We start from the raw sequence: 27,451 nt of genomic DNA, 5'->3' as shown, positions 1-27,451 counted from the left end.
CTGGCCAGTGGAGCGAAGGTATCTCCTCACCACAGCAGGACGACGCACAGTGGCAGCCAACCTGTAGAGAGACTGAATCTGGGCATCGATCTGAGAAACCAGAAACCTGATTTTGGGTATCCGTCTGCCCTGTGGTGAGTCGTCATCATCGATGTCGGATTCGTCGCTCGAATCATCGCTGACGCTGCTGATGGAATCTTGATCAGATCCCTTCAGTGGGTCATATTTTCGTTCAGCGATCACAACGGCTGGGACGAGTCAGTCTCGTGTTCTCGGACCCAGCGCTACTGTCACTTGTACCAAGTTTAACCCCTTCTTGTACCTGCGATAGGATCCCTTGCGTGACGGTTTGAAGCGCCTCATTCGATCGCAGCAGGTCATCTAAGGAGCCTCTCGCATGCTCAGGGAGGTTCGCCCGTGATTGATCCCCCCAGACTTGAAATCGGCCCAGCTTGTCCTGCAGGTCCGACACTTGCACCTGCTCCAGGGAAACCGTGCGACAATCGGCGGCACTTAGAGCGAACAGTAGCCTTCTGAACGCGTCAACAGTCTCCGAATATAGAAGTGATATAGAAGTCATGTTCAGTTCTCATGCTCGATTCGCCGGGTCGAGTGCAGGGTGAAGGCAGAGAGAAGCTGACGGGTTCAATGTTCGCAAGTCACCCGCATGGGCGGGGTATTTGGCTGCAACATGCAGTCCTCTGCAATCCTCGCACGGCTGCACAGGCATCCATGGCTTCATCCTTGTTCATCATTACCAACAAACCTGGGAAATGGCAGAACCCGCAGGACTGATCCTCGGGGGCATTCCTATCCTGATCTGGGTCACAGACCAGTATCGCGAGCCCCTCAAAACATACCTTAAGTACGAGCAGGTGCTTACGACCTTCCGCAATGACTTGATCCTTCAGCGAGAGCAGCTGTACGCCACGTTGAGGTTCATCGGCGTCACCGTCTTTCCGCCGACTCTCCGGGAGATCGAAGCCAGACTCTGCCATTACTCTCCAGCCCAGTACACAGCATTCACCACAATCATCCAAGAAATGTCGAGGGTCATAGAAAGGCTGATGGGCAAGATGAAAATCAGCCCCGATGGGAAGGTGACACACTCGGGCTTGTATTCCTCTCCACTGCCCTCATGCTGACCTGGGCTTACCGTCAGCCAACCTGGACGAGCGACCCTCCGGAGCGAGCGAAATGGGAATGGCGCCGTGTCAAACGAAGTCTCAGCTCCAAAGAACGAAGGGAGGCTATTGAGGATCTGCAACGACGAAACACCGCCCTCCGGAACTGCTTTGAGCAGCAAGAACTCTCGACTATCACAGCGCCTACTCACGCAATTGAAACCCTACAGAAACGCTTCGATCTGGAGCGTTGCAACACGACCCGAAGTCACGTTACAGCAATCCATCGCGCCCTGCGGCGCGGCTGGAATTGTAATTGTGCACTGCCTCACCAGGCCGCGCTTGATCTTCAATGGCATAATACCCGTGGCGCCAGCCAGGCCAAGCAGCGCTTCGACCTTACCTTGCTATATCCACCAAAATCACCCTGTGGCGGCAGTAACACTTGTGCGGAGCTCTGGTATAAGACAAATATGTGGGTAGTTGAGGAGCAAGCTGTTGACCCTTCGGCGCAAGAGAATGCGCAAGAGAATGGAGATGTCACAGTGAAAGTTGAGGCACAGGACGCGGGCAAAAGCAGAGTGTCAAGAAAAAGCCTCCGGTTCAATCTGCCTCTTCGAAAGCCTGCTCCACTGGCTCCGTGCGACTTCAATAATCTGCCAGGTGAGTATTGGAATAGCGAGCCTTTGACTTGCAGCCCTTAGCATTAGAAATTGGCCAGCGTCTTTGTTAACACTGGATCAGCGTCCGATACACCCTCGCCCAAGCGTCCTATTAACAGCCTCTGTGGAGCATTCTTGGAAGCCCACGAGACTACGGTCCTAGGATTTCTTTTGGACACCGACGCGTCCGGGAAAAGCAGCCAGGTCCATTTGTCGTCGGCCCAAAGAACCTTGTCTTCACCCTTGCAACTCATTTCGCTCCGCAGTCTCTTGACAACCCAGTCAATGCGTCAGCTGAAGCTCTCGAGGAAGCAGCGACTTGGCCTTGCCGCCGCCATGGCGTGGGCCGTTCTCTACCTGGGCGAATCGCCATGGTTAGCTGAGACTTGGCAGAAAGATCACGTTCAGTTCATGCTGGATAATAGTAGCTCCCAGTTGGAATTGCTGAGCGATACACCATGCATATCGTGTCATTTTCACAATTCCGGACTATCGTGTGCAACGGGAGGTGAACTTGGTGGTGACAATGCTCCAAACGACGATCCACTGCAAGAGCCGCTGCAATACAAACTTGTCCGCAACCGGACCTTATTTGCACTGGGAATCTTTCTGGTCGAGGTTGGATTCAACAGATCATTTGAAGAGCTGCGCGAACAAGTCTTGCTAGACGACGGCAAACAATGGTCGATCTTGGAGGATTATCAGCTTGCCATTGAGCTCGCTGACGAGCTACATCTCGACGCTGGCCCGGAGTATGGTGACGCGATTAAACGTTGTCTGCGATGTGAATTTCCGGGAAGAGACATAACGAAGCACTTTTATTATGCGCAGTTCCGACAGGAGTTCTTCAATGGCGTTGTAGCGCCTGTGCAAGCTACATTCGATTGCTATTCTTGTTAAAAATGTGCGTCTTCTGAGGGGACGCTCTGCGGCTTTGATAAACCACCTACGAAACATATGCGCCCTCATATCAAACAGGCTTTGACGAGTCTAATAGCCCGGGGGAAGGATCAATCGAAAAAAGTCTGGCTAGAGTGCGAAAACTATCTAATCTCTGCAGCTTTTCTTTTCTCAAACGATCACCTTGGGAGCAACCAATGGAGAGATCTGAATCGATTATCGAGTTGTCATGCTATCAAGCATGATATACTAGCCTTTGGATATGGAAATGGTCTCTTCTTCTGATTCTTGTAATTCTGAACCTCTTTTCAAAACCAGGGCATAAGATAGCCGAGCCTTACATATTCATTCCCAGAAATTTCGAGTCCCTTCGATCGGTGGCAGATGGCCAGTCACACCCACTTGTCGACGACAGAATGTAGTGTACCAGGATCTGTGGATAACTAGTTACTGCCTGCGACTATGGTTTTTCAGTAAGTCACCATATGTACTATCCGATATGCATTGACTCTGATTACGAGTTCTGGGGGTTGTGGGAACATAGCATGATCCTATAGAGAAATCTTGGGTAATAGCAGTAGTGAAACAAGTCTCAAAGGCTTGATAAGATACTTTCAATCAGGTAACTGGCGAAAAATCCATATATAATAATGAAAAAGCAGCTCTTTCATTCTTTCTCAGGCCCGTATTATACATATTAGCTTTAATATTAGATGAGTAATATATGCTGTCACCCCCAAAGTGTACTAGCCTACCTCGGCATACCTTACACCCCTCAGGCTCTCCATCTCCATCTCCATCTCATCATACCACCTACCTCGATCTACATCATCATCTATCCTATCCTCCTCTACCTCACACAAAAGCAACAACTGAACAATCATATCATTCAAAATGGTACGTCAATCCACCCTACCCTCATCCCCACCTCTTTCACCCTCCAAACCCACAATCCAACCCACTAACTACTCCATCCCCCTCACTCACCCCAAACCACCCCCAACCAAACCACGCCCCACCCATCAACTCCCCCAAACACAATCCATCCATCCATCTCCTAACCACTCTCCACCAAAAGACAACCGAAAAAACAGCCCTCTCCCTCTCCGCCCTCACCTCCCTCGGCGGCATAATCGGCTACGCGCGCACCGGCTCCGTCCCCTCCATCGCAGCAGGCGTCTCCATCGGCGCCCTCTACCTGTACAGCTACACGCGGCTGCAGGCGAACCAGCCCTACGGGGATGAACTAGCGCTGCTCGCTTCGGTCGTGCTGGGGGGCAGTTCGATCCCGAGGGCGATCAAGACGGGGAAGGTTGTTCCGATTGGGTTGGGCGGGTTGGCGCTTGTTGGGGGGGTGGTTTTTGGGAGTGCGGTTTGGAATCGGAGGTGATTTGTCTATCTATCTATCTTATCTTCGTTTTGGTTTGGAGGGTTTGTTTGTGTTATTTATGTGTGTATTGATTGATTGATATACTGATTGATGGTCTGTCTACTTAAAGTGGATGGTTGTTTTGTTTCATGTACTCCGTAGCGTACGTTACAATATAATAAGATATGATAATGATATTCCCTACCTGGACTCCGGAACTTACATGTCATGCTCTCTACCTCTCTCTCCTTTCTACCAATCCCGCCTACCATCCGCCTACCACCCACTACCACCCACTACCAAGCCGCCCGTCAGTGACAAGTCTCCTTGCTTGACATAGATCGACTTAGCTTTTCCGCTGTCACCTCCTTCGATAATATCCTGCTAGGCTGCTGCGACGCATCTAGCTACCTAGAGTATCATTCGGTGCTGTCACAGCTGCAGGGACCTCGTCCAGAACAGTCTCCTCCCGAGGAACGAACGCATACCGCGACAGTCGCGCCATCTTCTCCTCCGGACTGGTCTCGTTGTCGGCGTACACCAGCCGGGTCTGCTTCGCTTTGTCCTTCTTGGTCGTCTTCTCGTCTGTCGGTTCGGCCTTCGAGGGCGCCGGTGCCGGTGCCGCTGGGGCTGCTGCCGGCGCCGCCGCCTGGTCAGCTGCCCGCGCTGCCCCCGAGATCAAATCGTCAACCGACGTCGCGAACGGGGTCGTGCCCTCGCCGTTGGGCCCACCCTGCCCCTGCCCCATGTGCATCTGCTGCATCTGGAACGCGTTGACCGGCGGGGCGCCCATCACCGGTCGTTGGGGTAAGGTAGACGCGCTGGGCAGGCTGGGCGGTCGCTGTGGCAGGCCGGTCGCGCTCTGCGGCGGGGTGTTGGTCTGCGACGGCGGTTGCGACGGGTATCCGAGGGGTTGTCCCGGGGTCGGGGCCGTGAACGGCTGCGGCGAGTAGGTCGACGGCGACGTGTACTGCGTGCTAGAAGGGTACTGCTGTGGACCGCCGGGTAAGAAGTTCTGGTAAACGGGACTTGCCGTTGATTGGAAGGGAGAACCCGCAGCGGCACCTGTGTACGGCTGGGGATAAGAGAATTGCTGAGCGGGGGGGTTTGATGCATTCTAAATAAAATCAGCATACACCACATAAGAGAGATGAGGAGGGGACATACAAATCCAATACTCGTCGTCGTCGTCTGACCAGCCCCAACAGGCGTAACCTCCCCACTACTCCCGCCCGCGAGAGCCTCCGCCTTCTTCGCCTTATGCTCCGCCAAGCGCTTCTTCAGATCCGACACGTTCTCCAGCTTGGGTCGCTTGGCCGGCTGCGGGCCCCCGCTGGGGGTGGCGCCGCCCTGGCCGGCAGGCGGGTTCCCCGTGACGGCCTGACGCTCGGCCTCGGCCTGCTGGAACTGGGTCGCGACGCGCTGGTTGTGGCCCTGGATGATGTCCTCGGGGACGCCTTCCATGCCGAAGATCTCCACGTCGAGACTAGATCGGTTAGGAAGCGCATTGTCGACGGTGGACAGCTGCTCCTTGTGTACCTGGCTCATGTGGACCGATAGGCCTATTTAGTTAGTTTATCGTCATCTCAAAGAAATCATAGTAAAGGACGAGGAGAGGAAGAAGGTACCTCCGGCTGTGTTGAGCCTCCGCCCGCATCGCTCGCATTTAAAGTGTTTCGCTTTCTGGTGGGAGATGAGGATCTTCAGGTCGTCAAAGTCGCGCTCGCAGTAGTAGCACCATGGTCGTCCTAGGAGCTCTTCCAGCGAAGGTCCGCGTCTTTTCTTTCCCATGGCGGCGGTATTAAATAGGATAAAGTGGTGGTCTAGATGGATGGGATGAGAGAGGCAAATGACAACCGCGTCTGGAATCGCCGCCGAAGTCACCTGCGGTCACCTGCCGACGTCACGTGGGATCTACGTCACGTGTCTACTCTACTCGATTAGGTGAGTACGGTAGTAGATTAGATGATGAAGATGGTCTAAAATTGGATAGTAATTCAATCGATATATTCCATAGCATACATGCAACAGCAGTAAATATCATTACGCCTTTTTGAAGCCGTACAACACCATATGCCGCGCGGGCGCTGAATCAAGTAATAACAGTCCGCGAATCCACAAGAACAGACCACCTGCGCCATCGCTGGCCAACACGCTAATCCAGAACAGCAAAATCAAATGCCTCAGAAAAAGGATCCGATGGTAGTATACAAAATAACAAGACAGCCCCTCTCCAAATCGGAAAAGGAGTAGATGCAGTAAACAAGGAACCCAATCGTAGGTTCCCATGAGTCCAGCCGCCGCCCCAATCCGGATGGTATGTTGGACGGCGGCTGGCGAAGAGGTCGCGGGTGGTAATTGTCCCCGGGGTCAATGGGCTGAGGCCAAGGGGCGATGCCTGATGTCTGTTGAGACGGCGCCCATTGACCCCGGGAAACAGTATGAGGGATGACTCCCGTACCGGAGCCCGGCCGCCGCCCCTATCGTGTCGAATGTTCTTTTTGGGGCGGCTGCCGGGAGCAAGCAGAATGAAGCAAGAGGCCGAGGGTCAATGGGCTAGATGGCATATGTTCGATGCCCTGACCCCCGGCCTCTTGCTCAAAGAACAAAACAGTACAATATTAGGATATAAGAACACGGAATTAAAAGGTTAAAAAAGGGGGAAAGTGGAAGGGGGAAGAAAAAGAGAAAAAAGAAAAAATCACGCCGGCCGCGGGGGCCCCGGTGGAGGCATGCCAGGCGCCGCCCCATACGGCATATAAGGATATGGCGTATGATAGGGCTGGGGCGGCGGCTGGTGCAGTGGCCCCCGCGGCGCCGGCGGGAAGGGCGCAATGGCCCGAGGGTCAATGGGGCCGTAGGGGGCCATGTTTCCTGTCCCCAGGGCCCCCGGGGCGCCGTAAGGGGAGCCAGGCGCGGGGTGCCCCCGGGAGGCCTGGCGCCAGCGGCGCGGACGCGGCCATCGGCGGTGGCGGGGCGGGGGCTAGCCCGGCGTCGGTCCGCAGGGGAGGAGGGCCCCCATAGGGCGGACTCTCGGTAGGTTGGTTATTGACCACGAGCTTGTCAGGCTCCGTGGCCCGCTTCGCCGCCTCGGCCACCCGATCGGCCTCGATCTGCGCTTTGGACCGCTTGGGGTTGCGCGTTCGCCCTTCACGGTTAAACCGGGCCCAGTGGTTGAGCATGGCCTCGGTGCGCTTGGGGTTCTTGGAATTGGCGATCTTCTCGCGCCGGGCGATCTCCGCCGGGTCCAGCGGGTCTAACCCCCCATCCCCGATCTCCGCGGCAGTCGTGACAGACCCCGCGCGGGGCGCCGGTTCGAGGGGCGCCAGGGAGGTCGCAAGGCCGGGTCGGGTCTGCGAGGTGCCGGCGGCGGTGGCCGGCGCGGCGGTCTCCCGACCGGGCATGCGACCTGACGCCCGCGCCGGGGCCGTGGGCGTGGCGGGCTGGGGCGTTTCGGAGGCGGCGCGCGCGCCTGTTCTGGCCCCCTTGCCGCGTCCGCGACCGCGGGCGGCAGGTCTGGTGGTCGGGGCGGGGTCCGTCCGGCGGGCGCGCGTGGTCCGCTTGGGCGGGATTGACTCAGGTTCCGTGTCCGCAGGGGCGGGCGTCCCGCCGGGTGTCTGGTCTGTGTCGCGGGCGCGGGCGGCCTCGAGCTCGGCGGCCTTGCGCTTGCGCGTGGCCTTGGGAACCACGGGTACGCGGGGCGGCGGGTTCTGGAACTTGGGGACGTGCTCGACGCCGAACTTGGTGATGGTCGGCCACCCGTCGGGGTTGGGATTATCGGGGCCCACCTTGGCGGCCATCTTGCGGGCCTGGGCCAGGGTCGGTTTGAAGCCGCCTTGGACGAAGGGGTTCTGGTGGTTGATCTTGTCCTTCTTGGGGTCGTGTTTGTAGTTGTAGAGCATCGCCTCCTTCTTGTCCTCGAAAATGCGCGGCTTCTCCGTCTTGCGGGGGTTGCTGCTGGGCTTCGCGTTGTGGCGGGTCGCCAGCTTCTGCAGCTTCTCGATGGCGAGGTATTCATCCTGCCAGGCCTGGAGCGCGTAGGCGACATTCTCGGTGATGGCGTAGAGCTGGTCGGAGGCGCGCAGCTCGGGATCCCGGAGCTGGCGCAAGAACGCTTCCACCTGGGTGATCTCGAGGAAATCGCCGCGGCCCACATGGGGCTTCTTGTAGGGGTCGGGTCGGTCGAGGAGGTCGGACCCGTCCCGCTTCTTGCCGCGCTTGGGGTCGAGGGGGTCGAGGAAGACGTGGGCCCAGGTCTGGTTCAGGTGGGTGGCCGTCTCGTCGTAGTCGCTGGAAAAGAGGGTGGCCTCGTGGAGGTTCCACAGGTTCTGGACGCGCTTGTCCAAGGAGACTGAGTCCTGCGGCTGGGAGAACTCGTGGAGCTGATTCGAGAGGGCGAGGTCGGACTCGACTTCGTGGCCGTCGCCGTCGACGGCTTCGGTGTCCCCGTCCGCGTCGGCTTCGGGTTCGGCTTCGAGTTCCTCGTCCTCGTCGGGCGGGTTCGTGGGCTCGGTGGTCTCTGCGCCGTCGGCGACGCCATCGACGGCGGCTTCGCTCAGGTCGTCGTCCTGCTCGTCTTCCACATCGGCCGCGTCGTTCTCTTCGATTTCGGCGACGGTGGAGACGCGATCGGCTTCCACGGGCTCGTCGGCGGCGCCGTCGAGGGTGGCGCGTCTGGCGATCTGCGGGTGGACGGAGGCCATGTGCTCCTTGAGGGCGTCATTCTGGGCGAGCAAATCGTCGTCGGGAGCGTCAAAGTCTTCCCCGCACCAGGCACAATGGGATTTGGAGACGGTTGGGGGGGGAGATGGGGTGGAGGTTGGGGGCGGTGGATTGGTTCGGAGAATTGTCGGCGGATGGGAGAGTCCTGGCTGGCCATGTCCGAAGTATGGCTTCCGGCCTCAATATCACTATGCGCGACCGGAGCCATGGCAAGCCGGCCACGGGGGAATCCCAGATCGGTCCGAGATCAGGATAAACAACGATCACCAAGAAAGGGATAGACCGGAATACCGGATGGATTCTGCCCGATCGACACCTGACTATCACGTTGTCAGTTGGAGGTCAGTTTGGGGGAGAAAAGTTCGCTTCCGGATGCCAAGACGCCAGGAAGTACTGAGCGTGGCATCCGATCAACAGGGAGTTTACAGGAGGTTGAGGGAGATATCGAAGGGAAGAACACGAGAACACAGAGATGGACCAGAAAGGATGCACAATTCAAGAACATGCTCTGGACCGCTACATGTGTGTACAGGGGGGGATTAAGATAAATGGGGGAGTGTGGCAGATCGCGTGTGACGGGAAGTAGAGTAGAGAGATGGGAACATACCTGAATAATTCAATCCAAGGGTCCGAGAAATTGGAAAAAAAGGAACGCCGATAGAATGGCCGTTCTGAGGAGGATTTGATGAAGAAGAAGAAGATGGAAATTGAGAGAGTGGTGGTTGCAGGGAAGAAAGGGAGAGAGAAGCAAGGTTGATGGTGAAGTAGAAGAAGTAGAAACTTCGGTAGTGTAAGAAGTGTAGTAGTAGTAAGTAGGTGTAAGTAGTAAGTTAAAGTAGGTGTGGGTTTCGGGTTGGTTTGGTTTGGCTCTGCAGGACAGCCGATCGGTAAGCAAGGACAACAGCCACGCGAGGCACGTCAATGACAAGAGAATTGGAAAGAGGGATAGAAGAGAAGAGGTAGATGATTAGAGAAAACAGATTGAAGTTGATTGGGATTGTGGGAGTTGGGGAAAGGAGGAAGAATGGAGAGGTGGTAGTTGTAGTAGTTGGTACGAAAGTGGATGTAGAGAAAGACAGGAGAGTGGAGAAGAGAAGAAGAGAGAAAGAGGAGGGGGGGAGAAAGTAAAGTAGAGAAAAGAAGAGAAAAGAAGAGAGAGGTGAAGTGATTGCACAGATAGAATGAAGCTGTGAATTGTCCGATCACTTCCAGAGAAGTAGTTGAAGTAGTTGTTGATGTCGTTGTTGTAGTTGTAGTTGGAGTGTCGATGATCCGGAAATCAATCATCATAAAAAAAATTCACTAGAGGGTGTGACAGTACCATACAGTATTCATCACTAGATAGGGAGCGGCTGATCCGGTGGCTCCGTCATTTACAGGACTATTACATTCATTTCCCCCTGTCACAGCAAATCATTGTTATGATGTTGTTAGTTACTTATTCCATTCTATCCTATTCCTATTGTATTTGATATTCAATGTTGGTAATAATCATAATATACTAATAATGATTATAGAGAATCTAAGAGAAACTAGAATCTAATATCTTAAAGAAAGGCTGGACAATAGATACAGGTTCATATACTAGACAGATTCCAGTAATCTGGCCATACCAGGACCAGACTCTATACTCCATACTCTGTACTCTATACTCAGCCTCACTCTATATCCACATCTATAAAACAAATAATTTAGTCCAAATTCAACCAAATCAACTCTATTTGGCTGAACCATATCCTAATGCTCATCATTCTTCTCCCCCACATCCAACGCCACCAAAAACCGACTCACACAATTATAAGCCGCCGCCGTCGTCGTAATCTCCACCACCTCCCTCTCGTTAAAGAACCCTCTCACCTCCTCAAACACCTCCTCCGGCACCCTCACCGTCCTCGTCATCGCATCCGTATACTTCAACACCGCCCCCTCCGCCGCCCCCAGCACGCCCTCCCGCACCGAGCGCGCAAAATCCGCCCCCTCGTCCCGGATCGCCTGCAACGCCGCCTCGCTCAGTCCGCCCTCCTGCAGCAGCGGCGCGTGCTGCTCCCACTCGAACAGCGCCCCGTTCACCACCGCCACCCGGCAGATGATCAGTTCCCGGATGATGGTCGACAGGCTGGTCTGTGTGCGGATCGCCCCGATGAACGAGTTCCACCCGTCGGCTACCGGGTAGGAGTGCAGGAGGGCCCGGTCTAGTGGGAGGAGAGGGCCGGGGGCGCGTCGGGCTTGCACCCGGGCTAGGATGGAGGCTTCCTCCGGGGTGGTGGTTGGTGGGGGGTCGGGGACGTATGGGAGGCGCATTTTATATATATTCTTTATATATGTATTTATATAAAGTTCTTGGAAAGAAACTGTTCGAGCCGAGAATGTGTAGATGCTGTGATTAGGTTAGTAAACCATAGTATTTAAATCTGTGAGATACATACTGAATAGGTGGACCGCCTCTGTAATGCAGTCAATGATGATCGAACGTGGGACTACTCACTATTTATGCCGATTCTCCTCCACTCCGCGGGCGGGACCGTTACGGGAGCCGAGGATAAGACCGGAATCCAACCGATCTCATTTGACTCATACAGTAGATCGTTTTGTTGATCAATTGGTGAGTTGAGGACGCATTATCTATACTTTAATATTCGGAGTACTGGTGTATACCTCGAAAATTATGTGGCTGAAACAGCTGGGTATTATCTATTGGCTCCTATCAACAATGGCCAGGATAATAAATCAGTCAACTATATAGAAAGGATATATACAGTCGTATTAAATAGGAATCTAACCATTTCTAACTTGACTTATAAGGGAGAAGAATAGAATAAGGAAAGCTTTGAGTTTAATCTATAAAGAATATGAAAATAATACTATCCCATCCTTCTACTATATTCAACTCACTTCCAGTCCCTCTCCAGATGCGACTCAACTCGAGACACGGCCTCCTCGCCATCTAGTCAGTGTAGCATGCCTTATTATAGTTAAGCAAAAGCATCAATCGCTTCTTGAATGTCCATGGGTACAGAGTTGTATGTCGCGTCATCATGCTCCCTCTGAACTGGAATTGATCAATTTGCAAAATCGGTCGAAACCATCTAGACATCTCGAAAACTTGACGGCTTGTCCTATCTCCCGTGCTTTGATACATAGTGCGTATTTCTGGCGTTCGTTAAGCACGGGCAGTCAAGCCCAGCAAACAACAGGTCACGGAGAAGCCTTTCGTCAAGGCCCATCATATTCATCGTTCAAGGTACGGGCCGCAATCATGACGGTCATACCCACAAGATGACAGATCCAAGCTCAGCAGCACAGGAGGCACTCATTCGCAAAGCCTACATGATGGCAGGCCTAGATCACAGAACCACGATATATGTAGAAAGTCATGGAACGAGGACCCAAGCTGGAAACTTGATGGAGTGCACCGTAGTTGCGGCTATATTTGAGACTGAAAAGCGGGATTCGCCCTTCTACATTGGCGCTGTCAAGCCCAAAGTTGGACAACTTGAAGGAGATTGTGCCATCGCCAGCATCGTCGAGTCCGGTTTCCTTTTAGTCTGGTAGTATCCGGTCGAATGCGACGCTCGTTTCGTTGAAGGACGCGTCCATTCATTTAGAAATCGAGCCAGGCAGGTCTATAAACAAATAGGCCAGTTGTTGTCATCCTCTAGTGACCCTGTGGTTTTTTAGGTATGTATGTTGGTGTAGGTGAGTTACCAATCACGCCAATTATAATATCAAATATAAACCATGAAAAAAACCAATGCAAGGAACCCTGAATGCCATCGAGGATTGGACGTGACGCGTGACTGTCCAGCGTGCTGTCAAGCCGCTTCTTGGCGCAGGTCATCAGCCACATGTCTCCACCGCCCAAACCATCATCAACATCCTCTCCTCCCTTTCCTTCCCCACAAACACCCAACACCCCTCACCACCACCCCGACAATGCGACCTAAAAATTCCAAACCCACCAGCGATGAGCTGCTCGCCCAGTTCGACTCGCTCGGAGTCGACTCCGGTGACAAAGCCGACGGCGCAAAGCCGGCCAACACAACCGGCCAGTCGGAGGACATCCTCGCCGAGTTGGACAACCTCGCCGCCCAACGCCCCAGCAGTAACACGGGGACCCCTCGTGTGTCTATGAACGAAGCCCGTCCGTCTACCCGGTCCCCTAAGCCGCCGGCGGCGACGGCGACGACCCCCTCGACCAACCGGTCCAGCGAGGACAAGGCCGCCCCCCGCAAGTCAACGGATAGTGCCCGGACGGCTTCCCGTGCGGCCAGCAAGCCCGCCACCGCGCAGCCCGCCGAATCCGAGAAGCCAACAGCAGAGGAGGCGGAGGCGAGCGGTGGAGGATGGTGGGGCGGGATCTTCGCGACGGCCAGCGCGGCCATGAAGCAAGCGGAGGCTGCCGTCAAGGAGATCCAACACAACGAGGAGGCCCAGAAATGGGCGCAGCAGGTGAAAGGCAACGTGGGGGCACTTCGAGACTTGGGTATGCTCCATCCTGACATCTGACTGTAAGCGCACCATGCTCACACATCCAGGCGGCGAGCTTCGCGACCGGGCCATCCCCACGTTCACCACGCTCATCCACACCCTGGCGCCCCCCATCTCGTCCCACGAGCGTCTCCAGATCCACGTCACGCACGATCTCTCCGGATACCCGAGCATTGACCCGCTCGTCTACGCGGTCTTCTCGCGCGTCATGGCCCAGGTCGAAGGCGGCGAGCTGCTAGTGCTGCAACGCGGGCAGGAGTCCGCCCCGAAGCGCGGCCTCGACCTCACAGGCAGCAACCGCGCCCCAGGCTGGCACGATGGGCCCTGGTGGCGCACAGTGACACCCGGCACGCCGCGCAGCCTGGCCTCCATCCGCGGCGCCGCCGAAGCATCCAAGCTGGCGCGCGCCAGCGCCGAGTCCTTCGCAACGGAGTTCTTCGCGCCCCGCGGCGGCGTCGAAGAAGCCGCCAAGCAAGCCTCCGAGGTCCTCAGCGAGACCAACCCCGTCCGCAGCAGCGACATCTTCCTCGCCATCCAGGCCATTAGCCAAACCTCGTCGACCGAGCTATTCCAGGCGGGGCCTACAACCGAGAAATCCACGCCCCCGGGCGTGGTCGACGTCCCCGACGCCACAGAGGAAGAGGTCACCTTCGCCGTGTACCTGCACGATCCCATCCACGGCATCGCCTTCCACACCATCTCGCAGAGCATCCCGCAGAAATGGATCGACTGGCTAGACAATACCACCACCTCCACCACCACCGCAGACACCGACGCCGACAACAACACCACAACGACGACACCCGCCGAAATAGCAGACATCATCGAAAGCGGCGGCGTCGACCCGCGCGAGTGGGCCGCCGAGTGGATCGAGGAGACGCTCTCGCTGGCGGTGGGCATCATCGCGCAGCGGTACGTGGCGCGGCGGATGGGCGTCGGCGAGGGAGGCGCGGGCAAGGGCAAGATGCGGGCTGAGCAGGCCTCGGTCGTGGATAGTGGGGCGGGAGAGGTAGCGCGGGCGCTGTAATTATCGTTATCTTAGTACTTTACGGAGTATATTGTTTTGTTTTTGGAATGAACTTGTTCCTTTACATATTATCCTGGGGGTTTATTCCCCTGAGGGGTTATCCTTTCTTAGAGGTTCCTTTCTTCTAGGGATTGTCTACAGACACTAGAGATGAACCGGTCTGGACTGGACTTCTACTATCTACCACGGGATTGAATGAGTAGTGGCCTAGTTTGTCTGTTATATAGACACCTTACCCTGTATGATTTCAGCCAGCTACTGCAAGACAGGGGGCATTGGCATTTTGTTTCATTCCACCATTTCTTTTCAATGTTTTGGACGATGGCAATCCAAAATCAATCAATCAATAAATAAACATGATAAACCAACCAGTCAATCAATCGATAGACAAGCACATAAATAAATAGATAAGGTAAATAATGAATAAACCAAAAAATAAATTAACCATTGCGGGTATCTATCTCTATAAACCCCCCTTTCTCATCTCATCTCTTCCTACTTTTCTCCTTCCTTGACATTTGTTTTGTTTTCCAACCTACAAACCATCAAGTGTCATAACTCATTGAGGAACATCATCATCATCATCATCAAGGACGAGATCCCCTTCGAGGCCGGGGACGTGCCAGAAGTTGGCGCACAGGGCCGTGATACTATTACTCAGTTAGTTTTTCCTCTTCTTGTTTACTTCTTACTGTATCTCAAGATACAGTATTCTAGTGGTGGGTGGAGGGAAGGAAACAAACCTGGTCTCTCCGCTCAACACGGTCTGCGCATCTGTCCCTTCCGGACTCGCTTGCAGTGCCTTTTTCATACCGGACAGCTCAGCGGCCCAGGCGAAGGTGCGTTGTTGGAGGGGATGTGTGGTGTCGTTGTCATCGCTGGGATGGCGGTCGTGATGGGAGACGCCGTTGATAGTGGGCTGTGCGTCCCCGTTGGTTTCGCTTTTCTGAACTGAGGAGAGTCCGTTGGACTGTGTCTCCGCGTACAGACAGCCGTGCGTCCAGTGATAGGGCAAGGCGCGGGTATAGCGCACGGGTCGCGATTCGACGTCGGCGCGCATGGGCACGTTCAGATTGTAGAGCTCGACGCGGGGATCCCATGTCCGGGCGAGGTGGGAGACAAGACGGGAGGCGAGGCGAGCGGCGGCGTCGATCACGGGGGCGGGTTGGGGATCCTTGCTGCCGAAGGAGATGGCGATGGCGCGGTGGGCGCAGGTAGCGGCCTCGAGGGCGCCGCCGACGGTGCCGGAGGAGAGGTTATAGACGGTGGAGGCGTTGCGGCCGTGATTGGGGCCGGAGATGACGAGGTCGATGGGACCGCGATCGGCGAAGAGGTTGAAGAGGCCGAGCTGGACGCAGCTGGCGGGGGTGCCGTTGGCGATGACGACCCATTGGGCGTGGGGGGGCCCAGCGGGTGCGGCGGGATCCCAGGAGCCGTCGTCGCGAAAGGCGGATTCGGGCACGTAGGTGGCTGTGAGGGAGGCTTCGATCAGGTGAGCTTTGCCGATCCAGGAGCGTGAGGCGGCGGGGATGGCGACGGAGACTTGATGGCCGGCGGATTGGAGGGCGTGGACGAAGGGACGGATGTAGGGGGAGAGTCGGTTGGAGGGAGGGCCATCGTCATTGACCACCTTATCAGTTAGTTTCTTTTGCTTTTTTTCTTTATCTTTTCTTTGCTTTTCCTTTCTCTTTGTTCTTCGAGATAAGGTAGGAGAGGAAAGCAATCATACCAAGATATGCATGATGAATCTCTAGTGGATTAGCACTTGGCGACAGTCTGGGCGGGAAGTCTAGTCCGGGATGGATAAAGGGCGATCTGCAGCTGGACGAATTGGGGATCCTGGATGATCTTGCTCAATGTTTGAAGGAATGAATTGAAAGAATAAGAAGAATCAAACGAAAATGTAGTGGAACGTAGAGAGCGATGAAGTCGGGAACAAGATCCAATACTTATAGATATTTAATGGTTCGGTGAGGGACCCGATCCATTTCCGTCGCAAAGAGGGTCGACCAGCCGATTCCTACCGAGGGCATACCGGGGAACAGAAAGAGGAATGGATCATGGAGGAAAGAGGGGGGATGTTCCCCTCTCTCTGAACGGATAGATGATACATGCCATGAATCTGGATTGTTCGGGATTGAAGGAATGGAGGAGAAGTGGTTAGGATGGATGGATGAAGAGTGGAGTGGAGGAGGAGGAGTGAGTAGGATGTATTTGGATTACATTATTTACAGGACCATAATCGGGGAGGTATGGAGGGAGACGGTAAAATACGGTATTAGACTGCCCCGAAAAGAGACTGCGGTGAAGCCGATCAAAAGTTTCTGGTCAGCTGGACAGGAAATGAAGATCATTGATTCATGGATTGACATAATAGATTGATTAAATAGAGTCGAGGATTGAAAGAGAAAGGAATGGTCTGTTTAGAGATAGTTCAAGACAGAGAGAAAACCATCATCGTTTAAGAAAGAGGTGCTGTACATAATTAAGGTATGATGGAATCCTGATGGAAGTTCTAGAACCCTTCCACACACTCTATTTGAATGCCTTTCATAATCGAATCGCATAACCAGAATCCACTATCAGCGGAATCAGATTATTAATAATAGAAATAATCATAAGAAAGTGTAATATACATTATATTCATTAGAAACATATTGATCATTATAAAGAATCCAATAAAAGATTCAAAGGATGCAGGATGAGGATGAGGATTGTCAATGATGTGTAGGATTCTCTAGACTGATGTACAGTCAATCATAAGTACAATCAGATAATATATATAATCATCACAGTAATAATCAAGATAAAGCCCCTCGTGCTCTGATCATCCATTGTGAGTTGACAGTTCCCAGTAATAGGATCATCTCTTCCTCAGGCTTCACTCACTTCTTCCTCTTCTTCTTCTTCTACTTCTACTTCTACTTCTACTTCCTTTTCTCTTCTTCTTCCTTCTCCCCTACTTCGTACTTCTCCTAGAGTTACCTACCACCATCCCTCCCACTCCTCCTATCTCCCCCCCTAATAACACCGTGTTCCACAACGCTCCCTATTTCCACGACATTATCCCGATCCTAGAATCTGGCCTGTGCTGACTGGACGGCCGATCCGCCGGGGGGGTAAACTCCGTGGTGGGGAATCAATTATCATTATTCCAATCCAACACGGACCTTCTCAATCATCCCACATTATTCCCCTCTCTTATTTTCTTTCCTCTTCTACTTCTTCTCCTTCTTCTCTTCTCCTACGTCGATATCTTCCGATCGATAGAATTCCCCCCCTGGTGGGTTCCAAGATTGCGTGGCCCCGTTCCTGGTTGACCTGACTGACCGGTTCTGCATCAGCTCCACGGAGATCCACTTGTCCCGCCCAAGCGCAGGAAAAGGAAAGGAAAAAAGAAAAAGAAAAATCATCATCACAAATCAAAAATAAAAATAAAAATAGACACCAGAAAAACCTTTGATCAACGGCCAAGTTGACATCTCACCATCTTCCATCTTCCTCCCTCTCAGAACGTCAACCCCCCTGAATGGACTGCCGGACGTCGGATTCCGCCGCGGGCATCGACCCCAAAATCCTCGACAACTGGCAAGACGCCCTGAACACCATCCCGACTTGGGACCATCCCGCCTACGAACAACCCCTGGAGTGGGATACCAGTCAAGATTCCAGTCAGGGCGATGACTCGGCGGACATGAATGCCGCTCAAGCCTCTCTAGCCAGGGACCTTCTCGGCCCGTCGGACCCCTTTTCCACCGCCGATAGGTGCGCGCTCCCTCCGGCCCCCCTACGTGGTCGCAAGCTGACGGTCGTTCGGCCATGTAGCAAACCTGGCACCACCACCACCTCCCCCGACCGTTTCGGCTTGATGGAGGGCCCCATCGACGGCACCGTCAGTGGCACTATGAGCCCCAGAACGCTGCCACCGTCCGCCGACGACCACTTCCAGCTCGATGACTCATGGCGGCATTACCAGTTGCTCAACGCCATGACCGCCGGCATCCCGATGGAATCTTCCCTCTACCCCTATTCTAAAGGTCCCGCCCCCGCCAACAACACCGTCATCGTCGGCGATACCGGGGAGCTGTCCCAGGATCCGGGGTATGGCGACCTGTCCGACCCGCTCCTGGCCTTCCAGAACATGCTGCCGCCCTTGGCCTTCAACGCGCCCGAGCCCTGGACCGGCTCGGCGGCCACCTCGCCCGCACCCGTCCCCATGCCCCTGGGGGCCCCGGGCTCGCTCAAAGAAGCCAACATGCTGCGCGGATTTTCTGAGTCCACGCAGCCCCTCCATCCTCGCTGGACCCCCGCCGTGGAGTCGCAGCTGCCCGCCGCCATGATCTCGCCCCCCGTGTCCGCCCTCTCGTACGAGACGGGGCTGGTCGGCGGCGACCGACGGACCCCGGATGGGTTCCACTACCGGTCGGAAACCTCGTCAGTGTCGGGCGATCTGTCGGGGGTCTACGAGTGCTCCTACTCGGCCACGAGTGACGATCACCTGCCGGTCGCGGCCGAGCGACCGCTAGACGGAGACCACTCATGGGGTGGGAAGGAACAGTCTCCATCCGAGGCAGTACCCCCACCGCAGCAGCAGCAGCAGGCCACGGCCTTTATGGTCAGCGAGTCCCCGTCCGAGTCGTTCCTTGTGTCGGCTCCGCCCCGGTCCCGGGCCGCCTCAGCAGCCGCGCCGCGGAGCTCCGATCGGCCCTCGGCCCTGGCCCTCCAGTCCGCGGCCACGGTACGGAAGCGCAAGCAACGCAGTGCCAACGCCAGCCTGGACCACGGCCAACCCAAGCCCCTGCAGATCGTCCAGGAAGACGGCCAAGGGGGGTCGATCGCGTCGGCCGATTTCGTGTCGCCTCCGCGGGGGGCCCGTCGCAAGGGACCGTTGTCCATGACCGGCCGGGCCAACGCCGGCTTGCGACGCAAGAACAAGGATACATGCGTGCAATGTCGGCTGAACAAGCGCAAGGTTGGTCTTTCCTTTCTTTCTTTCTCTTCTGCTTGACCCCAGCTGACCAGATACAGTGTGACGGCAACGCCCCATGTGAAGCATGCCGACCGACACTCCACGAACAACCATGCGCCAAGGCATGCTTTGCCAGCATCGTTGAATACGGAACGTGCAATTACATCTGTAAGATGCCTCATCCTTCCTTGTCCGATTGCCACTGACCATTCTAGCCCAACGTGCCGTGAACCATCCGACCTTGGACCGCGCGCGTCGCGTGCGGATGGAGATCCCGGTGGAATTCGATCTGAACGAACTCTTGTCCGTTCTGAGCCAGCGACAGGGGCGATTCAACATCCGCGCCAGTCAGGCCTGGGGGTCCCTCTACGTGCTGGACCTGGCCGAAACCTACAAGTTCCTGAAGAACCTCAGTGACTGCAATGGCAACTCGCGGTCCAACTTCCTCGACTTTGTCGACCGACGCATCCTCGAGTCGAAGGACAAGTCAAAGAACTGGCTGACCTGCGTGAAGGACTGCGATCCGATGAACCACGTCTATGTAAGTCTCTTCCGCACACACATGTTATAGTACCATCGGGGGCAGGATCACTAACCTGCTGTAGACTCTCCTCTCCCAGTGGAATAACATGCCCAGCCGCGCCAGCTACAGCTTCGTCCCCGTAGAAGGCGGAGGCGAAGAGCGACCAATGGACATCCAGAACGAGTCCGACCGACGCGAGATCCTCCTCGCAGCGCAGCTCTCACGCATCATCTGCCGCATGCTGGAGGTAGAAGGGTTCCGCAAGCTGGAGCGCGACTTCTACAACATCAAATGGAAGCAGATCTCGCAAGAGACACACCTCCGCTTCCTGCGCGAGCTGGGCCACATCCTCCTCACGCTCCGCTGGCGCGTCTCATGGTGGAAACGGCTCGGCGACGGCGGTCGCGACCCCGACCCGACCAAGCAGCACTACGTCGACCGCGTGGACCTGCTCTGCCGCATCCTGTACGTCTACTACACGTGCGTGCTGGCCAAGCTCCCGTCTTGGTCCGCGTCGGATGTTCCCAAGGGCGTGTGGTCCTCGTACGCGGACTCCGAGAACGCCGTTTGGGATGACTTCCCGGCGGACCCGACCGACGAGGGATTCCAGCGGTGGATCGATCGCGGACAGGATCTGATTGACCAGGCTGGGGTGCGACGGCGGGTGGCTGCTTAGTCGGATGGTGGCAACCATGGAGTCCACACTGGATGGATGGACGGCGGATAGAACTGAATTTGAGATACCCCTGAGCGACACTTACGAATGATGACTCTACTCTGTATATGGCTTGTACGTACTGTTTTGGTTTACTTGATATATACGATAGAATATACAATGATTATAAATACCGATGTTTATATATGAATAGACCTATACAAATGACTATATTTATATACTAACAGATTATTTACGAATCAACTATACGACCAATTTTATGCAAAGGGTATCTATTTATCATTCATTAATCATAATGATATACAGCAATAGCAACAATAACACACAACAACAATCTCCATAGATATAAACTTGGAACGCTTTTATCCAAAGACGAAAAAGAAAAGAAATCATGAAGAATAAATTACTTCTTCTTCGCCTTCTCCTTCTCCTCCTTCTCCTTCTCCTTCTGGGATTTCTTTCCCCCAGCCAACATCTCCAGATGGCCTGCTTTCTGGGCGAGGGTTCGTTCTGTTCGCGTGACGAGGCCGGATGTGAGTTTCTATCATGGTATACATATTAGCGTTGTTCATTTCACTCATTATTCATTATTCATTATATCAGAACGATATATATATATATATCAATCGAAAGAGGAAAATAGAGGGGAGGGAGAGAAAGGAATACCTTATTCAACTTCTTCTGCTTAATGAGCAACTGCTTCTTGGGGGCGATGTTGCGCGGTCCGAGGGTGGATGCTGTTCTATATTATAGAAACCTCTGATTAGATTCTTTCTTTGCCCGAGTATAATATTGGGATATGTTTCTTTCTTTCTTGTAAAGCGCGATAGACACCGCAGGTAAAGCAGTAGGAGCAGGAATAGAATAGGTAGGAAGGAGAGGAGAGAAACATACCGCTTCTTCGTGCTCGTCGACGCCTTCTTCTTGAGTGGTGTTTGGGCCATTTTCTCTGCTTTGTTCTTCTCTTTTTCTTATGATTTCTCTTTTCGTATGGCGATAGATATGTACTGCTCTGTATCTGCTCGTGATGCAATAAGTCACTCCAGTGCTAGGCGGTCGATCGGTGGAAAAAGTTGCAGATTTGCTTATCGGCTTATCTGTCACGTGATACACATATTCTTATGTTGATAGATGTATTACATAAGGTAAAGTATATATAATGCACTATATTGATTACTGCCTAATACTAGTATTTACTCCTACCGTATTTATCCGCACTAGGCAGTAGATACTAGGTACTAGGTAGAGGTAAATGGACAGGGCTATCACAGACTAGATATCTAGTTTGGGGTTAATAAATAGCGTGACCCACACGTATCCCACTCTGCTCGTGCTGGAATAGGAGTTTACATCTATTCTAGTCTACGATCGGTCTACACGTATCAATATACGACTGGGGGCCAGAACTGAATGTACGATAACATTATTATCATAGTACTTAAAACCTTAGCAAGTACAACATTATGTAAACGTGATCTCCATTAGGGCCGTAGGCTTTCAAGCCCGGCAAATCAGGAACCAAAAAAGCAGGTAAAAGAATGGGTAGTCAGAGAAGGGGTAAAAAGTAATCTAGATACAGGTCTAGAAGAGAAGAAGAGAAATAATAAATAAGAAGAAGAAGAAGAAGAGTAGGGCTCAACCCGTTTAGATTGCCAGGATGGCGGCAACGCCCAGCGCGATTCCGCCGAAGCTGATCGCGTTGCGGTCAGCGCCGTTGGTGAACAACGGGGGCGGGGCCTCGGTCGAGGACGGCGCGGTCGTGGGTGCGCTCGCGCTGTGCAGGGTCGTCGACGCCGTGGTCGACTTGGGAGGGCGCGCTACGGATGAGGAGATGACGATGCTGCTGCTCGTGCTGGAGCTGCTGGAGGAGGTGGTTGAGGTGGTGGGAGCGGGAGCGGGAGGCGCGCTGGAGGTCTCCTGGAGGGTGGTGGTCTTCTCCTTGGAGATGACGTCGGTGGAGGTGGAACGGGGGGTGGGCTTCGTGGCGGGATCTGAGCCCTCGGCGAAGTCCTTGTTGGAGATGCCGAACTGGGTCGACCACTGGTACTGGCGGGTGTTCTCGACGACGATGAGCAGGCCGTAGTGCGTGACGTCGGGCTCGAGGCTGGTGCTGGGTGTCCACTCGTACTTGCCCGTGTTCTCAATCTGCTCGGCGATGGTGGCGATGGGCTGGACGTTGGTGCTGGGCCCGCGCAGGAGGACCAGCGACACCGGTCCCTTGGTGGTGGGCTTCCAGGTGATGGTGTAGGGCTTGCCCGCCGGGACAACCTCATCGAGGCTGGGATTCGAGATCGAGTTGCCATCCGGGCCCTTGGTGTAGTCGGGCTCGACGTGGGCAGCTGCCACAGCCGCAAGAGCCGACACCAGGAAAGTCTTGAGGAAACGCATCTTTATAATAGGTGGAGAGAGTGAATGAAAGAATGACTGAGTGGGTAGAATCTCAAGTTGAGTAAAAGAATGACTGCCGCAAAAGCGGAGGAGATAAACAATATATACCTAAAGAATGGATGATGAGAAAAGAGAGGATGAAAGGAAGAACGAAGAGAGACCGGGGGGGGAGGTACATAAGAAAAAGGCTCCAATTAAGATGAGCCGGACCGGGTGCGCCATCAGCTGAACGTTAGGTCTGTCCGTCAAATTCCCCCCTTGGACAAAGCATTTTGTCTCATCCATTTGGAACATTGCGGCTCATCGGACAGTGGGACCGTAAAATGAACTACAGGGGAAGACTTCCCGCCAGGGGTGGCACAGCATTGGGGTCGGACTGTTGTTGATTTTCCATATCAGGACTTGCAATGCGACTGTGCATTCGACGGGAACGACTGGAATGCTGCAGCCCAACATCACCCTCCCTTGGTCCTGAGCAAAAAGGTAATTTTCGCCCAGGGGCGTTTTGACCCCGCTACTGGTCAGCCAGCATTTGTTAGCTTGATATCCCACGGCCCAAGGCCCTGGGCAATCACTGCACCAGGATGCAGGAAGGTCGCAGATTGGCGGAGATTTTCCTCGGGTCCCACGACATGGGGGGCGTTGTGGCTTGTCCACGAGAAGTCTCCGTAATAATCACAACAATACGGCAGACTTAGGGGTCCGAGGGTGGATTTGGGCAATACAGGACTAGGACTAGCTCACTACTTCGTGGATCCTATGCTTCATTAGCACACAAAACTAAGGACTAAGCGTTAACGGCGCGGACCGATGGTCAATTGTACCTGAAGTGACATTAACCGATATATTCCCGATGGGTCGATACTATCCTCCAGAGAATGAATAACAATCATAACTTGGAAGGGATGGATGGCATGGCAGTCAGTGAGACAGGATACAGAATTGAGACATGGATTGAGAGAGGATGTCAGATCCGAACGTTGGATGGAATGAACCACGCGAGCCCCAGGCAACCAACCAACGTGACTTCTACCTCGCTCAACATTTCCTCTTCTCCTTTTCGACTTCCCCCCATCCTATTCCTGTCTGCGCCTCCTCGCGTATTTTCCTTCTTCCAATTCAAATTTTTGAGCCTCTGAGTCGCTTCCAATGAACTCAGACCTATGTCTACAACATTCAGAGACTGGTTTAATTAGGTTCTACCCGAGGTGAGGGGTGTATCCATTCAACAGTCTCAAAAGCTGAACAGTAGGCCAATAGATCAAATCTCATCATACCTTGCATGACAACAAGACTGAAGCCAGGGTGAAATTAGAAGGATCTGTACAGTTGCCCTATCCGCATTTCCCCACCCAGTACAATCCATCGGTCAATCATAAAGGTGCAGCAGCATCTCAGATCAGGAGTTTCAGTGCCGAACCTGAGTAGTTCAGGGAAAAAAAGGCATGAGAACAAGACCTATTCCCCGCAAAAAAAGAAGATCTCTACCAAAACCAAGCCCTTCTATGTCGACTTAGGAAGGCAGAGTCGGTAATCGGGTCGTTCATTTCTTGTCTCAGGCATAGTTTGGTGGAACCCACCCGCCGGCTACCTAGCACATCGTTTAGTTTAATTACAAGCGTTCCAGGGAAATTGTGCCGTGATACCCCTCGTTACCCAGGATTTGACAAGGTAAACATCACATTGAGGCCACGAAGAGGAAAAGGGCCGTTCAGGCAAGGCGCAGCATGAAGAAGACCGGGGCGATGCACATGACGCCCCAACGATGAGACGTGTCGTCTAGCAATCTCGATGTACGATAGTATATAGTACCTCGGTGGACACGTCAAACCAGACGTGCTATGCGCTGCTACAGTGTGTACGAAGTATATGCGGATGCTACGCAGGACCAGTGGCGCTGGACTAGTGTAAGTGCCTAGCTAGTGCCCATGACTCCATTTTGTCTGGCAAGACCTTTGTTCCCCTCGTTGGCGGTCAAGGTGACTCACGAAGGCGCAAATTAAGTGATCGGTCTGTACGACGCCAAGGGTTGTCCCATGTGGGCTATCCCGACAGGGGTCTGGTTGGACGGTCCCCAGTGTACAAGCGTCACCGTGCCATCAGCACCGATCGGAGATCCCAAATCGCCTATTTTTGTCCATTCTATACAGAGTAGCATCGCTCTAGCCTGTAGCTTTATATACACTCAAGCTAACTGGATCACCGCTAGTGGTATTTTGGAATATGTTCTGGGCGAGTCGATCGCTATGACTGAAGAACCCCGATTAATTACAGACAGAGTTGAGGCTGACTTCGCTGATGTCGCCGGTCTAAACCGTTCGCTACCAAGACGGGCCTTGATGAATTACCCTATCCCAGCGTTCACAAAGAGCCGCACAGGCTGCATCTCGGAACCTACCACGGACGACTGTCATTGGAGCTGTTTCACCGGGGATGTGCCCTCCATGGTCCGCACCTACGGCGATGCATTCTTGGAGCTGTCATAGGCCTCTGATTTATGTTTGCTGCGCGCGGCTGATGCATCAAAAGGTCACCGGATTATATTCTATGGGTCCTTGCGGAATGAAGATATTAAGTCTAAAATAGCAGTAAACACTACACTGTGCCTCGGAGTAAGTATGACCCTCCAACGTCGCTCACTGCGTCCAGGTGACCGTCTTGGTTTGCAACCACTCGTCATATCCGGCCGGGCCTCCGAAACGACCGTACCCGCTGCTCTTCCACCCGCCGTGAGGCAACACGGGCTCATCGTGGATAGTCATGGAGTTGATGTGCACAGCCCTAAAGGGAAAATGAGTAACGGAGATTTTTTTTTGCGTCATCACGGAAGGATTCGTTGGGGGCCGACTTACCCTGACTCGATCTGCCTCGCTAGGCGTAGTCCACGGAATAAGTTGTCGGTAAACACCGCCGACGTAAGGCCGTATTCTGTGTCATTGGCCAAGGCCACAGCTTCGTCTTCGGTGTCGACCACGATGAGAGATACGGTCGGACCGAAAGACTCCGTGGAGTACAGGTCCATCTCCTTGGTGACATTGCCTACGATCAGGGGTCGCATGGCGTGACTGCTAGCTTCCGAGGCGTTGACATCGCCATACAACACGCTGGCACCCTGGGAGATCGCATTCGCGACCAACCCCTTGTTCTTCTGGACGGCAGCCGCCGCAACCAGAACCGGGGCCGGCGCGTTACCACCGAAGACTCGTTCGGCAGCCTCCGTGAGCGTCTGGCAGAACTTCTCTGCAACGGGACGTTGGACCACGATGCGCTCGGTCGACATGCATACTTGACCCGACTGAACGGTTTCCGGTCAGTATCGGCGGGTCACACAGATCAGATCAACCCGTCAGGGGCACTTACGTGCATGAAAGCTCCCAGCGCGCAGCCCATAGCGGCGCGCTCCAGATTGGCATCATCCAGGACAATGGCGGTCGACTTGCCGCCCAGTTCGAGAACCACCGGCTTCACGTATTTACCAGCGGTCGAAGCGATGATCGATCCTACATGCGTGCTCCCGGTAAAGCTGATTTTCCGGACGGCCGGATGAGCGATTAAGGCGGTGGTGACTTCTGCAGCGTCGGCAGGTCGGTGGTAGAGAACGTTGAGGCACCCCGCAGGAAGACCAGCCTGGCGGAAGATGTCACCAATCGCCCAGAAACATTTCGGAGACAGCTCGGAGCCTTTTAGGATCGCCGTGTTACCGGCGGCGAGGGGAAGGGCGACGGCGCGGGCGCCGAGGATATACGGGGCATTCCTACAGAGGCCGGTGATTAACAGCAGTCCGGGCGGAAAGATGCCTCGTTCGCGCGGCGGGAAACCTACCAAGGAGCGATCCCCAGAATCACACCGTACGGCTCCTTGAAGACCATAGCACCCTCTCCTTCCTCCGAGACCGACGGGACGGCACCCTGGATGGAGGGGATGCGCGCTGCGAAATCCTTGATGAAATTGGCGCCCATCTCAAAGGTCTTCTCCACGAAGAGTCGGCCAGCCCCCGTCTCCTCCATCTGATAGTGGATCAGTTCCTCTCTTCGGGAGAACATAATGTCGGCGGCGCGCATGAGGATATCTCGGCGCTCGTAGGGCTTTGTCTTGCTCCACGCGGGGAAGGCGGCTTTCGCAGCTACCGCGGCGCGCGTGGCATCCTCCACCGACGCGCTGGCGCAGCGGCCGACGACTTCGCCTTTGGCGGGGTTGTGAACGTCGAAGATAATGTCTGTTACGACCGATTCATTATTAATAATGAGCGGCACGATGTCGCCGCTTGTGCCGTTTGAGCACATGGTGTGGGGTTAATTCAGCTGTGTGCCGATTTCCAATCCTCAAATTCAAAAACCTGTTGCAATATCGAGTGGAGACGGGCAGGCAGACAATGGCAGAATGGCGCAAGATTGACAAAGTCAAATAAGGTCTTGCGAGGGGTGGAGGGGTTATATGACTTTCGGAATACAAGCGAGCGAGCGACGCGGCAAGGGAGTGGGGGGACGATTCATGACCGTTGGTCTGCAGCACATCGGTTTCCTTTTGGGAATGACGTTTTCCTCTCTCGACATTAGTTTGGATAGCTTATTTTTCCAGCACTAGCTGTACAACACTGGGGAAT

General features: G+C 54.3%; 12 protein-coding genes across 12 annotated transcripts; 5 read left to right on the top strand and 7 right to left on the bottom strand.

The window, feature by feature from the left end:
- Positions 1-848: 848 nt before the first annotated feature.
- On the top strand, positions 849-2,910 carry P168DRAFT_155748 (uncharacterized protein). The gene is made up of 2 exons (XM_024832827.1): positions 849-1,787; positions 1,869-2,910. The coding sequence occupies exons 1-2, from the start codon at positions 1,139-1,141 to the stop codon at positions 2,684-2,686; spliced, it is 1,467 nt and encodes a 488-aa protein (XP_024692893.1). The 5' UTR covers positions 849-1,138; the 3' UTR covers positions 2,687-2,910.
- Positions 2,911-3,534: 624 nt separating this feature from the next.
- On the top strand, positions 3,535-4,141 carry P168DRAFT_290386 (TMEM14 family protein). The gene is made up of 2 exons (XM_024837197.1): positions 3,535-3,583; positions 3,765-4,141. The coding sequence occupies exons 1-2, from the start codon at positions 3,581-3,583 to the stop codon at positions 4,074-4,076; spliced, it is 315 nt and encodes a 104-aa protein (XP_024692892.1). The 5' UTR covers positions 3,535-3,580; the 3' UTR covers positions 4,077-4,141.
- Positions 4,142-4,230: 89 nt separating this feature from the next.
- Positions 4,231-5,891, bottom strand: P168DRAFT_310912 (putative C2H2 finger domain protein). Its single transcript, XM_024839442.1, has 3 exons — positions 5,684-5,891; positions 5,223-5,617; positions 4,231-5,172 (listed from the first exon to the last, which is right to left on the bottom strand). The coding sequence occupies exons 1-3, from the start codon at positions 5,844-5,846 to the stop codon at positions 4,459-4,461; spliced, it is 1,272 nt and encodes a 423-aa protein (XP_024692891.1). The 5' UTR covers positions 5,847-5,891; the 3' UTR covers positions 4,231-4,458.
- A 1,010-nt stretch (positions 5,892-6,901) lies between these two features.
- Positions 6,902-8,985, bottom strand: P168DRAFT_297190 (uncharacterized protein; the record flags this gene model as incomplete). Its single annotated transcript, XM_024838158.1, has 2 exons — positions 6,902-8,764; positions 8,833-8,985. 2 exons carry the CDS (start codon positions 8,983-8,985, stop codon positions 6,902-6,904), a joined length of 2,016 nt encoding a protein of 671 aa, XP_024692890.1.
- A 1,583-nt stretch (positions 8,986-10,568) lies between these two features.
- Positions 10,569-11,213, bottom strand: P168DRAFT_304598 (carboxymuconolactone decarboxylase family protein; the record flags this gene model as incomplete). The annotated part of the gene is made up of 2 exons (XM_024838860.1): positions 11,204-11,213; positions 10,569-11,154 (listed from the first exon to the last, which is right to left on the bottom strand). A coding segment is annotated over exon 2 (510 nt), but the record flags the coding sequence as incomplete, so codon positions are not given.
- A 690-nt stretch (positions 11,214-11,903) lies between these two features.
- On the top strand, positions 11,904-12,422 carry P168DRAFT_155688 (uncharacterized protein). The gene has a single exon (XM_024832826.1). The coding sequence runs from the start codon at positions 12,054-12,056 to the stop codon at positions 12,327-12,329; it is 276 nt and encodes a 91-aa protein (XP_024692888.1). The 5' UTR covers positions 11,904-12,053; the 3' UTR covers positions 12,330-12,422.
- Positions 12,423-12,674: 252 nt separating this feature from the next.
- Positions 12,675-14,337, top strand: P168DRAFT_290383 (DUF5427 domain-containing protein MTC1). Its single transcript, XM_024837196.1, has 2 exons — positions 12,675-13,260; positions 13,313-14,337. The coding sequence occupies exons 1-2, from the start codon at positions 12,711-12,713 to the stop codon at positions 14,290-14,292; spliced, it is 1,530 nt and encodes a 509-aa protein (XP_024692887.1). The 5' UTR covers positions 12,675-12,710; the 3' UTR covers positions 14,293-14,337.
- Positions 14,338-14,742: 405 nt separating this feature from the next.
- P168DRAFT_310908 (5'/3'-nucleotidase SurE) lies at positions 14,743-16,448 on the bottom strand. The gene is made up of 3 exons (XM_024839441.1): positions 16,022-16,448; positions 15,036-15,922; positions 14,743-14,942 (listed from the first exon to the last, which is right to left on the bottom strand). Exons 1-3 carry the CDS (start codon positions 16,031-16,033, stop codon positions 14,852-14,854), a joined length of 990 nt encoding a protein of 329 aa, XP_024692886.1. The 5' UTR covers positions 16,034-16,448; the 3' UTR covers positions 14,743-14,851.
- Positions 16,449-17,574: 1,126 nt separating this feature from the next.
- P168DRAFT_155653 (uncharacterized protein) lies at positions 17,575-20,636 on the top strand. The gene is made up of 5 exons (XM_024832825.1): position 17,575; positions 17,637-19,264; positions 19,321-19,429; positions 19,477-19,802; positions 19,867-20,636. The coding sequence occupies exons 2-5, from the start codon at positions 17,822-17,824 to the stop codon at positions 20,458-20,460; spliced, it is 2,472 nt and encodes an 823-aa protein (XP_024692885.1). The 5' UTR covers position 17,575; positions 17,637-17,821; the 3' UTR covers positions 20,461-20,636.
- Positions 20,637-20,764: 128 nt separating this feature from the next.
- Positions 20,765-21,485, bottom strand: P168DRAFT_327263 (DUF2462 domain-containing protein). Its single transcript, XM_024841217.1, has 3 exons — positions 21,355-21,485; positions 21,127-21,202; positions 20,765-21,001 (listed from the first exon to the last, which is right to left on the bottom strand). Exons 1-3 carry the CDS (start codon positions 21,402-21,404, stop codon positions 20,864-20,866), a joined length of 264 nt encoding a protein of 87 aa, XP_024692884.1. The 5' UTR covers positions 21,405-21,485; the 3' UTR covers positions 20,765-20,863.
- A 375-nt stretch (positions 21,486-21,860) lies between these two features.
- P168DRAFT_155607 (GPI anchored serine-threonine rich protein) lies at positions 21,861-23,174 on the bottom strand. The gene is made up of 2 exons (XM_024832824.1): positions 23,025-23,174; positions 21,861-22,956 (listed from the first exon to the last, which is right to left on the bottom strand). The coding sequence occupies exon 2, from the start codon at positions 22,846-22,848 to the stop codon at positions 22,105-22,107; it is 744 nt and encodes a 247-aa protein (XP_024692883.1). The 5' UTR covers positions 22,849-22,956; positions 23,025-23,174; the 3' UTR covers positions 21,861-22,104.
- Positions 23,175-25,409: 2,235 nt separating this feature from the next.
- P168DRAFT_155490 (aldehyde dehydrogenase) lies at positions 25,410-27,325 on the bottom strand. Its single transcript, XM_024832823.1, has 4 exons — positions 26,671-27,325; positions 26,209-26,602; positions 25,701-26,143; positions 25,410-25,629 (listed from the first exon to the last, which is right to left on the bottom strand). The coding sequence occupies exons 1-4, from the start codon at positions 27,129-27,131 to the stop codon at positions 25,485-25,487; spliced, it is 1,443 nt and encodes a 480-aa protein (XP_024692882.1). The 5' UTR covers positions 27,132-27,325; the 3' UTR covers positions 25,410-25,484.
- Between the last annotated feature and the right edge of the window lie 126 nt (positions 27,326-27,451).

The sequence above is a fragment of the Aspergillus campestris genome, assembly GCF_002847485.1.
Source record: "Aspergillus campestris IBT 28561 chromosome Unknown P168scaffold_6, whole genome shotgun sequence".
Lineage (NCBI taxonomy): Eukaryota > Fungi > Ascomycota > Eurotiomycetes > Eurotiales > Aspergillaceae > Aspergillus > Aspergillus campestris.
Note: the sequence above shows the minus strand (reverse complement) of the source record. Positions and strands in the feature narration are given on the sequence as shown.

Coding starts and splice junctions, on each gene's coding strand:
- P168DRAFT_155748 (XM_024832827.1), top strand. CDS start 1,139: ATGCTGACCTGGGCTTACCGTCAGCCAACCTGGACGAGCGACCCTCCG. Junction 1,788..1,868: donor CGACTTCAATAATCTGCCAG/GTGAGTATTGGA, acceptor ACACTGGATCAG/CGTCCGATACACCCTCGCCC.
- P168DRAFT_310912 (XM_024839442.1), bottom strand. CDS start 5,846: ATGGGAAAGAAAAGACGCGGACCTTCGCTGGAAGAGCTCCTAGGACGA. Junction 5,618..5,683: donor GAGGCTCAACACAGCCGGAG/GTACCTTCTTCC, acceptor CTAACTAAATAG/GCCTATCGGTCCACATGAGC. Junction 5,173..5,222: donor CGACGACGAGTATTGGATTT/GTATGTCCCCTC, acceptor GATTTTATTTAG/AATGCATCAAACCCCCCCGC.
- P168DRAFT_155688 (XM_024832826.1), top strand. CDS start 12,054: ATGACAGATCCAAGCTCAGCAGCACAGGAGGCACTCATTCGCAAAGCC.
- P168DRAFT_290383 (XM_024837196.1), top strand. CDS start 12,711: ATGCGACCTAAAAATTCCAAACCCACCAGCGATGAGCTGCTCGCCCAG. Junction 13,261..13,312: donor GGGGGCACTTCGAGACTTGG/GTATGCTCCATC, acceptor TCACACATCCAG/GCGGCGAGCTTCGCGACCGG.
- P168DRAFT_310908 (XM_024839441.1), bottom strand. Junction 14,943..15,035: donor GTGTTGAGCGGAGAGACCAG/GTTTGTTTCCTT, acceptor ACTGAGTAATAG/TATCACGGCCCTGTGCGCCA.
- P168DRAFT_155653 (XM_024832825.1), top strand. CDS start 17,822: ATGGACTGCCGGACGTCGGATTCCGCCGCGGGCATCGACCCCAAAATC. Junction 19,430..19,476: donor CGGAACGTGCAATTACATCT/GTAAGATGCCTC, acceptor TGACCATTCTAG/CCCAACGTGCCGTGAACCAT. Junction 19,803..19,866: donor ATCCGATGAACCACGTCTAT/GTAAGTCTCTTC, acceptor AACCTGCTGTAG/ACTCTCCTCTCCCAGTGGAA.
- P168DRAFT_327263 (XM_024841217.1), bottom strand. CDS start 21,404: ATGGCCCAAACACCACTCAAGAAGAAGGCGTCGACGAGCACGAAGAAG. Junction 21,203..21,354: donor TCGACGAGCACGAAGAAGCG/GTATGTTTCTCT, acceptor TCTATAATATAG/AACAGCATCCACCCTCGGAC. Junction 21,002..21,126: donor AGCAGAAGAAGTTGAATAAG/GTATTCCTTTCT, acceptor ATACCATGATAG/AAACTCACATCCGGCCTCGT.
- P168DRAFT_155607 (XM_024832824.1), bottom strand. CDS start 22,848: ATGCGTTTCCTCAAGACTTTCCTGGTGTCGGCTCTTGCGGCTGTGGCA.
- P168DRAFT_155490 (XM_024832823.1), bottom strand. CDS start 27,131: ATGTGCTCAAACGGCACAAGCGGCGACATCGTGCCGCTCATTATTAAT. Junction 26,603..26,670: donor ATTCTGGGGATCGCTCCTTG/GTAGGTTTCCCG, acceptor CGGCCTCTGTAG/GAATGCCCCGTATATCCTCG. Junction 25,630..25,700: donor GCGAGGCAGATCGAGTCAGG/GTAAGTCGGCCC, acceptor TTTTCCCTTTAG/GGCTGTGCACATCAACTCCA.